Below are 10,525 nucleotides of genomic sequence, written 5' to 3'. Positions count from 1 at the left end.
GCCGCTGATTGGCCGCGCGCGCTCACCCCACGCCCGGCCCGCGGCCCAGGGGCGGGGCCCGCGCGGGGCGGGGCGGGGCCTACGCGGCGGGCGGGGCGCCGCGGGCTTAAAGGCCCGGCCTGACAGGTGAAGGCGGCGCGCAGACGGGGCCGGCGCCGGGAGCCCGAGGGGCGGCGCGCGGCCGAGAGCCATGGACTGCACGTTCGAAGGTATTTTTGGAGGACCCCCACCCCTTTGTTACAGAGCCTCCATCTCCGCTGCGGGGTGGCCGCCGCCTGGGAACTGCCAGTAGGAAAGAGCCAGGTCCCGAGGGGGACGCGCCGGTTCCCGGCTGGGGGGGTGGAACACCCCCTGGCCTCAGTAAGCACCCCCACCCCAACGTTTGGCGTGAGAGGTGGCTCCCCACGTCCTCTGCTCCCTGCCGGGCAGAGGGGGAAGAAGCAGGGAGGAGGGCCAGCTGACAGTCTGTCTCCCGGCGGGGCCCCCCTTTTGTCCAAATCCGGGCTCCCAGTCCTGGAGTCAGTTGGTGTTTCTTTCAGGGCCTTAGTTTCTCCATCTATCAGAGGGGCTCATGAGGACCAGGGTGAGAGATGGGAGATCCTGCAAGGGAAAGTCCTTTATGATCTATGTAAACCTGGTTGCTCTGCTGGAGCCGGAGCGAGGTCCCCTCCTGCAGTCGTTTCCTGCCTGGGCGCCTGGCAGTAGGAAGGCGTCAGGCAATACTGAGTTCCCACTCTGTGCCAGCTGCCTGCCCAGCAAAGCCTCGCAGCAGCCCTGCCAAAAGGGGTTTAACCTTTTCTGTTGTACACATGGGGAAACTGAGGCCCAGTGCGAGGAGGCTGTTGGCCCAGGGCTCCACCTCAAGCCGGTGGTGGGCAGGGCTGGAGGCTCAGGCTGGAGATCTTGGGGGCACCTGGGGCTCCCAAGGATGTGCTCATGGCTTCTGCAGAGCACTTTGACCCAGTGAGTGTCCCCAGTGGGTTAGAGGGCTCCAGGCTGACCAGCCAGGCTGCTAACTGCCAACTGGGGGAGAGGCCTGTGGTGAGGCTGGGGCTGCAGCAAGGAGCATATCCCAGTCTGCACAGGAGGAAGGAGTCAGGGCAGACAGCGTTCGCTTTTACAGAGGGGAAACTGAAGCCTTGAGTGGCCAGGTCTCAGGGCTGCTTGGCTGCAGACAGGGTCTGCTGATACCCAGGACGTGCAGAGACACACTGGTCGGCACACATGTGGCCAGCAGCTGGCTCTGCCCCCAGCCTTGGTATGTTCTGTGGAGGAATGGCCTGGTGATGGCAGCCCTGAAGTCAGCAGTCTTGGGCCCAAGCCCCAGTTCTCCCTGAGCCTCTCTCTAAGTGGGGCAAGTTCCTCGGGCCCTGGCCCTGCATGGCACTGGCCTTGTCCAGTCATTGCAAGGGCTGTTTGATACATATGAGGCACCAGGCCCTGCTCTAGTGGTCACAGAGGCCCAAGAAAAGGCTGTGTGTCCAGGAGCACAGGCTCATGTGCGTGGCTTTCTATTTCCATGGCGTTGCTTGCACATGGACAGTTGTGTGGACAAGGGGCATGCAAATGTGTGATGCCCTGTATGGGGCCAGCCCCCACCCCACTGTCGCTCACACAGCCTCTTCTCCTTTTCCCAGACATGCTTCAGCTCATCAACAACCAGGACAGCGACTTCCCTGGCCTGTTTGACCCCCCCTATGCTGGGGGCAGAGCAGGAGGCACAGACCCTGCCAGTCCCGATGTCAGCTCCCCGGGCAGCTTATCGCCATCTCCTGCCATGATGAGCTCCCCACTTGAAGGCTTCCTGGGAGGACCCAAGGCGACACCTCCCCCCTTATCCCCTCCCCCACCTGCACCGACCCCACTGAAGATGTACCCATCTGTGCCTGCGTTCTCCCCCAGCCCTGGTATCAAGGAGGAGCCAGTGCCACTGACTGTCCTACAGCCCGCCACTCCGCAGCCCCTGCCAGGGGGCCTCCTGCCCCAGAGCTTTTCTGCCCCAGCCCCACCGCAGTTCAGCTCTGCCCCTGTGCTGGGCTATCCCAGCCCCTCTGGAGGCTTCTCCACAGGTAAGGGGGCTTGTGGAGGGAGGGGATGGCAGGAGCACAGGGAGAAGGGTCTCCTGTGGTCTCCGCAGAGGAATCTGCAGGCTTTAGAAATCGTGTCACCACTCTGCGCCAGAGACCCTCCACTACTCCCAGCCCTGTGCCCTGGTTGTCCTGGGCTTGAGCAGTGTGTCCTGCTCTGCCGGGGCATCCACAGCAATGCTGCCCTTCCAGAGACAAATGCCTGCTTGGAAAGCTCACACATTGGCATCAGGGTCCCAAGTGGGGCCTGTCCAGAAGGGAAACTGAGGCCACAGGAGGTAATGACTCATCCAAGGTCACAGGGTGATAAGGAGCTGAGGGGCAGATTGAAAGTTGGTGAGGCCAGCCTGTGTCCGAAGCCCTAGCCTTTTTCTCTGCAGGGAGCCCTCCAGGGAGCACCCTGCAGCCACTGCCTGGCCTGCCGCTGGCTTCCCTGCCAGCGGTCCCGCCCGGCTCCTTGCAAACCCAGGTCCAGAGCACGGCTCCCCAGCAGCTGTTGACGGCCACAGCCACCCCCACAGTGGCCCCTGGAACAACCACTGTGACCTCGCAGATCCAGCAGGTCCCGGTGAGGGGGTCTGGTCAGGCATGAGGGAGGTGGCAGCCCCTAGCCCAGACTGCAGCTTGCGGCTGAGACCTCTCCCCACCCAGGTCCTGCTGCAGCCGCACTTCATCAAGGCAGAGTCACTGCTCCTGACGACTGTGAAAACAGATGTGGGAGTGAAGGCAGCGAGTATCAGCTCCCTGGCCCCTGGCACAGCCGTGCAGACAGGGCCTTTACAGGTGGGTGGCATGGGCAGGGTGGAAGGGGGTGGGGTCTGCACACACGCATGCCCACCTGGTAACCCATGTCTGGCCCTGCAGACCCTGGTGAGTGGCGGAACCATCCTAGCGACAGTGCCACTAGTCGTGGACCCTGACAAGCTGCCCATCAACCGGCTGGCAGCCGGTGGCAAGGCCCCTGGCTCAGCCCAGAGCCGTGGCGAGAAGCGCACAGCCCACAATGCCATCGAGAAACGCTACCGCTCCTCCATCAATGACAAGATTGTCGAGCTCAAAGACCTGGTGGTGGGCACTGAGGCAAAGGTGTGGGCAGAGGCCTGCGGAGGAGGCATGGACTGGGGTGATCCTTGGGGAGGGAGGCAACTGGGAGGAAGAGAAAGATTGGGGCGGAGCCTGCACAGACAGGCCCTTGGGCTGCAGCCAAGTTGGGCCGAACCAGTGCCCTTTATTCTGCTAAACTTATCATACTGAGTAAACTTTCCTGCCACTAAACTGTGTACCAGGGGCTCTTCTAGGCACCCTGGAGACTGCAGTGAACAGACAGACGAAAACCCGGCTGTCAAGGAGCTGACGTTCCAGTGGGGGGACAATAAACAGGGTCAATAAGTGTTAGACTGTGCCGGGTGGTGAAAGGGCCACGGAGGAGAATAAAGCTGGAAGAGGGATGGTGAGGGTTGCACATCTGAATCAGCTGGTCAGGGAAAGCCTCCCACAGGTGATACACATAAGCCAAGACCTGAAGGAGGTGAGGGAGTGAGGCATGACGATGGTGATGATAATAATAGCAGTTAAGCCAGACCCCATTGTATGCATTTTACGTATTAATCCTTATGCCCATCCGGGAGGTAGGTTCTACTAGGGGAGGAGCATTCCATGTAGAAGGAAAACAGCAAGTACAAAGGCCCTGAGGTAGCTGTGTTGCCACGTAGCTCCGCCCCCACTTGCCTAGGTGGCCACTTGCCAGGCCTGACCCACCACTTGGGCTGTCTCCCTCCTACCCCCTGCAGCTGAATAAATCTGCTGTCTTGCGCAAGGCCATCGACTACATCCGCTTCCTACAACAGAGCAACCAGAAACTCAAGCAGGAGAACCTGAGTCTGCGCACTGCTGCTCACAAAAGCAGTGAGTTCTGGCCTCCCAGTGCCCCGGGGTTCTGACCCCGCCCCCAACCCTGCCCACTTCTGCTCTCACCTTGAGCTGTGACTCTACAAGGACCCTTAGTGCCTTCTTTGGCCCTAACTGGCCCTCAGACACTAGCTAACTCCAGTCCCCGGCCCCCAGGGCCCTAGGCTGCTCTGGGGCTGAGAGGTCAGCCTTCAGCCCAGCCCTGCTCCTCTCCGGCCCGCAGAATCTCTGAAGGACCTGGCGTCAGCCTGCAGCCGTGGAGGAAACACGGACACGCCCATGGAGGGCATGAAGCCTGAAGTGGTGGACACGCTGAGCCCGCCCCCCTCGGACGCTGGCTCACCCTCCCGGAGCAGCCCCTTGTCTCTTGGCAGCAGGAGCAGTGGCAGCAGGAGCAGCGGCAGTGACTCGGAACCCGACAGCCCTGTCTTCGAGGACAGCCAGGTTGGCCCGCAGTGCTGCCCCGTCCCGTCGCCCAGTGAGAGCCTCTGAGCCCAGAGCCGGGTTAGGAAGGGGCCCCCACCGTAGCCCACCTTCCATTTTATAGACAGAAAACCTGAGGCCTGGAGCCACGTGGGGTCCCACAGGAAGGTCGGCAGAGTGCTGATCTCCCCTTCCCCAAGCCATGCTCTCGGGGCCAGCGTGCTCTGTCCTCACCCCCCCGCCCACCCCCACCAGGTGAAGCCAGAACAGCTGCCGTCCCCCCACAGCCGGGGCATGCTGGACCGCTCCCGCCTGGCCCTGTGCACACTCGTCTTCCTCTGCCTCTCCTGTAACCCCTTGGCGTCTCTGCTGGGCAGCTGGGGTCTCCCTGGCACCTCGGATGCCACCAGCATGAACCACCGTCCTGGGCGCAACATGTTGGGCACTGAGGGCAGAGGTAGGACAGGTCAGCATGGGCATCTTGGGCAGAGAAGTGGGAAGGGGGATTTGGGGGTGTACACCCTAGGTCTGTGGGCTTGGGGCTCTGGATTTCCTGGGAGCTGTGTCCCCAGCCCTTCTCTCTGCCCCCAGATGGCCCTGGCTGGTCCCCGTGGCTGCTGCCCCCCCTGATCTGGCTGACTAATGGGCTGCTGGTGCTAGTCTCTTTAACGCTTCTCTTTGTCTACGGAGAACCAGTCACACGGCCCCATTCAGGCCCCGCCGTGCGCTTCTGGAGGCATCGCAAGCAGGCTGACCTGGACCTGGCCCGGGTGAGGGACCGGACCCTGGGAGTGGAGGGGGGGCGGGCAGGGCAGGGCAGGGATGCGGGCAGCACCTGGGAAGGTGCTACCACCCCTCTTCCTGCCCTCTGGGCACACCATAGATGTGCCATGTCCTCCTCACTCTTGTTTACCCCTCAGGCCCCCAGCGACCCCTGGGGGCCCAGCCCAGTGCTGCTGAGGGACACTGAGGTCATGGCGGGGAGCCCGAGGGGCAGGGCTCTTTGGAGCTAGAGGGGTGTCATATGTTAGGGATGCTCTGACCCCACTTTTCTCACTTGGAAAACCCTCACCCTTAGGGGGACTTTGCCCAGGCCACCCAGCAGCTGTGGTTGGCCCTACGGGCTCTGGGCCGACCCCTGCCTACCTCCCACCTGGACCTGGCCTGTAGCCTGCTCTGGAACCTCATCCGCCACCTGCTGCAGCGTCTCTGGGTGGGCCGTTGGCTGGCAGGCCGGGCAGGGGGCCTGCAAAGAGACTGTGTTCTGCAGGCAGACGCCCGCGCCAGTGCCCGAGAGGCAGCCCTGGTCTACCACCAGCTGCACCAGCTGCACACTATGGGTATGACGGTGAGGAGTGGGCCCGGGGCTCCTGCTGCCTGCACCGCCGCGGCCTCACCCCCGCCTGTTTTCCAGGGAAGTACTCAGGCGGGCCCCTCGCTGCCGCCAGCCTGGCGCTGAGTGCCGTGAACTTGGGGGAGTGTGCAGGGGACGCCGTGTCCACGGCCACACTGGCTGAGATCTATGTGGCGGCTGCACTGAGGGTCAAGACCAGTCTCCCGCGGGCCTTGCATTTTCTGACAGTGAGTGGGCCGTGGGCTGGTGGGGAAAGGGCTGGGGGCTTGTCTTTGTAGCTCTGGCCAATGGCTCCCTAGACAAGGGGCTGCACAGGAGGCAGCGGTTGGTTACGGGGGGGGCTCACCAGGGGCTGGGTTTGACCCCCTGCCTGGGTCCTATGTGACAGCCCAGCTCCCCTCCCCTACAGCGCTTCTTCCTGAGTAGCGCCCGCCAGGCCTGCCTGGCACAGAGTGGCTCAGTGCCTCTTGCCATGCAGTGGCTCTGCCACCCTGTGGGCCACCGTTTCTTCGTGGATGGGGACTGGGCCGTGTGCAGTGCCCCACGGGAGAGCCTGTACAGCGTGGCCGGGAACCCAGGTGCTCTCTCACCTCTGTGCCTGTCCCCTGTTCCCCATCCCTTCCCCTGTCCCTAGCCGTATCCTTCGTCCCCCATTCCCAGTCCTCATCCTCATTCCTGTCCCGTCCCTTGTCCTCTGCATCTCTGGATGCCCCTGCCCACCCTGGTCTGTTCCCCTGCCCTCTGTTGTTGTGGTGGGGCTGTAGGAACAGGATGGCCAAGCTGGGTCTCTGTCTCAGTTAGGGCTCTTCAGAAGCAAACAGAGAGATGGATTTGGGGGCAGCTGGCTGATTTGGGAGGTGATCCCAGGCAACCGCGCTGTGCAGCGCTGAGGTCAGACAGGGCCTGGACAGGGCCGACAGGGCGTGGTCCTGAGTGGATCACCCTGTCCACAGGAGGTTCTTCTCTCCAGGGGCGGCTGGGGTGTCTGTCTCCCAGCTTTCGTCTGCCCGGGAGCCAGGCCCACCCATGTGCTCAGGAAGGAGCCCTAGTGTGAGGGGTGGATGTGGAGAGGAGGGCTGGGCCCCTTCCCACCACCCCCCTCACTCGCTCCCCCCCACAGTGGACCCCCTGGCCCAGGTGACTCAGCTATTCCGTGAACATCTCTTGGAGCGGGCGCTGAATTGTGTGGCCCAGCCCAACCCCAGCCCTGGATCGGCTGATGGGGACAGGTGAGCGTTGTCCCTGTGTCCCCCCACAAGGCAAGAGCCCTCCACAGTGGAGTCTGGAAATGGCTATGTCCAGAGACCTTTGTAGGAGGCCAGAACCAGGCTACTGTCTACTGGCTGTGTGGCCTCAGGTGCATCTCAGTAACTCTCTGGTTCTCAGTTTTTCACGAGCCTGGCAGGAGGAGACAGTGGTACTTTGTAGAGCCGGGGGTCAGGCTATGCTTTGGTGGGGAGGTGAGGAGGCCAGTGCCCCCCAGGACTTTCAGGTCGCCTGCCACCTGTCCTGACAGCCAGTTCTCTCGTCACAGGGAATTCTCAGACGCCCTCGGGTATCTGCAGCTGCTGAACAGCTGTTCTGATGCTGCTGGGACTCCGGCCTGCAGCTTCTCCATCAGCTCCAGCATGGCCACCACCACTGGTGAGCCCCCAGGCCCTTGCCCTGTGATTCCCTGCTCAGCCCCAGCTCCACATCAGCCCAGCCTCCGGTTCAGTGTGGCTGAGTTTCAGGGAGCCCCCCTCTTGCAGGCACAGACCCGGTGGCCAAATGGTGGGCCTCGCTGACAGCTGTGGTGACCCACTGGCTGCGGCAGGATGAGGAGGCGGCCGAGCGGCTGTACCCGCTGGTGGAGCACCTGCCCCGTGCCCTGCAGGAGTCTGAGTGAGTGCGGGCCAGATTCTCCCAGCCCCCCAGCACTCTGCCAGCCCCTGGCCTTTGTTCTGTGCAGTTGGGGTTGCCAGCTTTCTTCCCCATGAAGCCAGAACCAGGGCATTGGGGAGCTCAGTGAGGGCCTGTGGCCTGGTCTGACCATCATTCCTCTGCCCTGGCCCCAACAGGAGACCCCTGCCCAAGGCAGCTCTGCACTCTGTCAAGGCTGCCCGGGCCCTGCTGGGCCGCGGGAAGGCAGACTCTGGCCCGGCGAGCCTGGCCCTCTGTGAGAAGGCTAGTGGGTACCTGCAGGACAGCCTGGCTACCACACCAGCTGGCAACTCCATTGACAAGGTGAGGGGTGGGGCCAGGGGCCTGGCAGGTCTTGGGGGGGGGGGGTCAAAGCCTTTCCACTCTCTGGATTTTCCCCCTTGGGCTGCAGAAGACTGTGGAGTTAGCCCAACAGCACAGGCCTGGGGGCCTAGCTGGCCAGGCTGAGGCTTGGGTCCAGAAGAGAACAGCTGACCTTTCTGGCCTCAGTTTCCCCACCCCCAGGAGGAGGGGTGGTGAGTGGTGTGGCAGGGCCCTGGCTGCTCCTGTGGCAGTGGCAGGTGCGGGGGCCTGGAGAGGCGGGCGGCCCCGCGGTGCATTGCTGTTGCATTGCACGTGTGTGAGGCGGGTGCAGTGCCTCGGCAGTGCAGCCCGGAGCCGGCCCCTGGCACCGCGGGCCCCCACCCCTACCCTCCCAGAGCTGGAGCCCCCCATGACCCCTGCCCTGCCCACCACCCCCAGGCCATGCAGCTGCTCCTGTGTGACCTGCTCCTTGTGGCACGCACTAGCCTGTGGCGGCGGCAGCAGCTGCCCGCACCAGCCCAGGCCTCCCAGGGTCCGGGCAGCGGGGCCCAGGCCTCTGCCCTCGAGCTGCATGGTTTCCAACGGGACCTGAGCGGCCTGAGGCGTCTGGCACAGAGCTTCCGGCCTGCTATGCGGAGGGTGAGTGCCCACGAGCCCCTCACCTCACAATGGGGACAGGAGGCAGCAGGTGCAGGGGGAGAGCGGGGACCTGGCCTGAACCCCCACTCCTGCCTAGGTGTTCCTCCATGAAGCCACGGCCCGGCTGATGGCAGGGGCCAGCCCCACACGGACACACCAGCTCCTGGACCGCAGTCTGAGGAGGAGGGCAGGCCCCTGCGGCAAAGGAGGTGAGAAGGGGCTGCCCTTGTAGGGGCGGGGGCTGGCCCAGCTTCCTCCTCCCGGCCTGGGTGGGAAGGGCCCCGGCAGGGTTGATGGATGCTGAGGGAGGCTGTGTTAGAGGCAGACCGAGGGGCTCGGCGCTGGTTACCTGATGGGATCGCGGAGGGGGCACTGTCCGCTGTGGGACGGGTGACTGCGCCCTCGAGCCTCCGAGTCTGTGTTCCACGGGATCGGCCGACCAGGGGGCCGAGGGGCCGCGTGCGCCGGAGCTGAAGGCGGGCGGGACCCTGCCCGGGCGCGCGGCCCCTGACGCGGCGTGTGCGCAGGCGCGGCGGCGGAGTTGGAGCCACGGCCGACGCGGCGGGAGCGCGCCGAGGCCCTGCTGCTGGCGTCCTGCTACCTGCCGCCCGGCTTCCTGTCGGCGCCCGGGCAGCGCGTGGGCATGCTGGCCGAGGCGGCGCGCACGCTCGAGAAGCTCGGCGACCGCCGGCTGCTGCACGACTGCCAGCAGATGCTCCTGCGCCTGGGCGGCGGGACCACCGTCACCTCCGGCTAGACCCCGCGGCGCCCGGCGCCGTCCGGCTGTGCCTCGGGCTGGAGCCTGGACGGCCGGTGTGCCCGGCTCACCCTCGGACTGCACTGTCCCGGGGGGGAGGGGGGTGGGAGACCCTCGGGGACTTTGCCTTTTGACCTGGGAGGCCGGAGTGAGCGCCATCTCACCGCCCTGCCGGCTCTGACCCGATGAGCCGCGGCCAGGGTGGTGCTGACCCCTCGTGGCTGGTCGGGGGATTGCAGGGGCCGGCGGGCCGGTGTCGCCTAGGCCCGCAGGCACCCCGTGGCTTTCCCTTGTCCTGTCCAGAGAGAAGAAAGGGGTACATTTTACTGAGCTGAGGGGGCCGACTTGGCCTTCCCGGCCAGCACGGAGGCCCTGCCCCAAGGCGCTTCTCGCCCTTCTGGGGAGGCCTGTGCATGGTGTAGATCAGGGGGCACGAGCCTCCTGCCCTCCGAGGCTCAAGTGTTACTTTGCCTTTTGCAAACTTTATTTTCATAGGTTCAGAAGTTTTTTGTACGGAGAATAAAAACATTATTTATAAGCTTGGTTGTGTTCCTTTGGGAAGGAGGGTGCGTGCTTCAGCTGAAGTATATGTCTCTCCACGGAGATCCTTTCGGCCCCCCGTCTCTGCCAGCACCCAGACAAAGGCTTCCTGCCCCCACCCACCATAAGGGACAAAATTCTCCTTTCCAGTGTCATGGTGGTGGTGGTGGGGGGGTCTTCCAGACCTGGACTGACCTGATCCCCTGATCTCTGGGCCGCACGTTTGGGCTGTATCAACCCCTGACTCTTAGGGCCATCATGGTCTCAGCTGTCCCTTCTCACCTCCCAGCTTCTACACCATCAGGTCCCAGGGTGACATGGGAGGACGGTTCAGTGTCCTGAAGGATCTGTTGTGACAGAATTGGCTACAACCTGGTATCCCTTTGTGTCAGTCTCACCTCCCCCCATCTGTCTCCCTGGAGAAAGCCTTGGACCGCCATCAGACCTGAGACCCCGAGGCTGCATGGGGGGGGGGGGGGGTCCACTGGGCAGCAGGGGCTCCCTTCCTGTTCCTGCAGTAATGGCCAGAATCCCTGATTCCCTGTTCGTGTCCCCTTCCACCTCCGCCTCCATTCCCACCCCTCACCTAAA

At 63.9% G+C, this 10,525-nt stretch overlaps 1 protein-coding gene across 6 annotated transcripts in view; it reads left to right on the top strand.

The window, feature by feature from the left end:
- Positions 1-9,932, top strand: part of SREBF1 (sterol regulatory element binding transcription factor 1) — a 20,874-nt gene extending 10,942 nt beyond the window's left edge. For 2 of the 6 annotated variants that reach the window (XM_046676131.1, XM_046676135.1), the window contains exons 2-19: positions 1,638-2,069; positions 2,468-2,655; positions 2,739-2,870; positions 2,952-3,173; positions 3,878-3,992; positions 4,219-4,439; positions 4,674-4,884; positions 5,010-5,188; positions 5,497-5,758; positions 5,833-5,999; positions 6,182-6,350; positions 6,893-7,001; positions 7,307-7,416; positions 7,524-7,656; positions 7,833-7,998; positions 8,437-8,637; positions 8,735-8,846; positions 9,165-9,932. In XM_046676131.1, the coding sequence (XP_046532087.1) occupies positions 1,638-2,069; positions 2,468-2,655; positions 2,739-2,870; positions 2,952-3,173; positions 3,878-3,992; positions 4,219-4,439; positions 4,674-4,884; positions 5,010-5,188; positions 5,497-5,758; positions 5,833-5,999; positions 6,182-6,350; positions 6,893-7,001; positions 7,307-7,416; positions 7,524-7,656; positions 7,833-7,998; positions 8,437-8,637; positions 8,735-8,846; positions 9,165-9,394 (3,359 nt within the window). In that variant the 3' untranslated portion in view covers positions 9,395-9,932. Of the gene's footprint in view, positions 1-86; positions 210-1,637; positions 2,070-2,467; positions 2,656-2,738; positions 2,871-2,951; positions 3,174-3,877; positions 3,993-4,218; positions 4,440-4,673; positions 4,885-5,009; positions 5,189-5,496; positions 5,759-5,832; positions 6,000-6,181; positions 6,351-6,892; positions 7,002-7,306; positions 7,417-7,523; positions 7,657-7,832; positions 7,999-8,436; positions 8,638-8,734; positions 8,847-9,164 lie in introns of those variants that run through there. The other 4 variants (XM_046676134.1, XM_046676133.1, XM_046676136.1 and 1 more) reach the window with 4 other exon arrangements.
- Positions 9,933-10,525: the final 593 nt, after the last annotated feature.

This window comes from Equus quagga, chromosome 11 (assembly GCF_021613505.1).
Source record: "Equus quagga isolate Etosha38 chromosome 11, UCLA_HA_Equagga_1.0, whole genome shotgun sequence".
In the NCBI taxonomy this organism is placed as follows: Eukaryota; Metazoa; Chordata; class Mammalia; order Perissodactyla; family Equidae; genus Equus; species Equus quagga.
The sequence above is the reverse complement of the archived record's forward strand: the minus strand, read 5'-3'. Positions and strand labels throughout refer to the sequence as shown.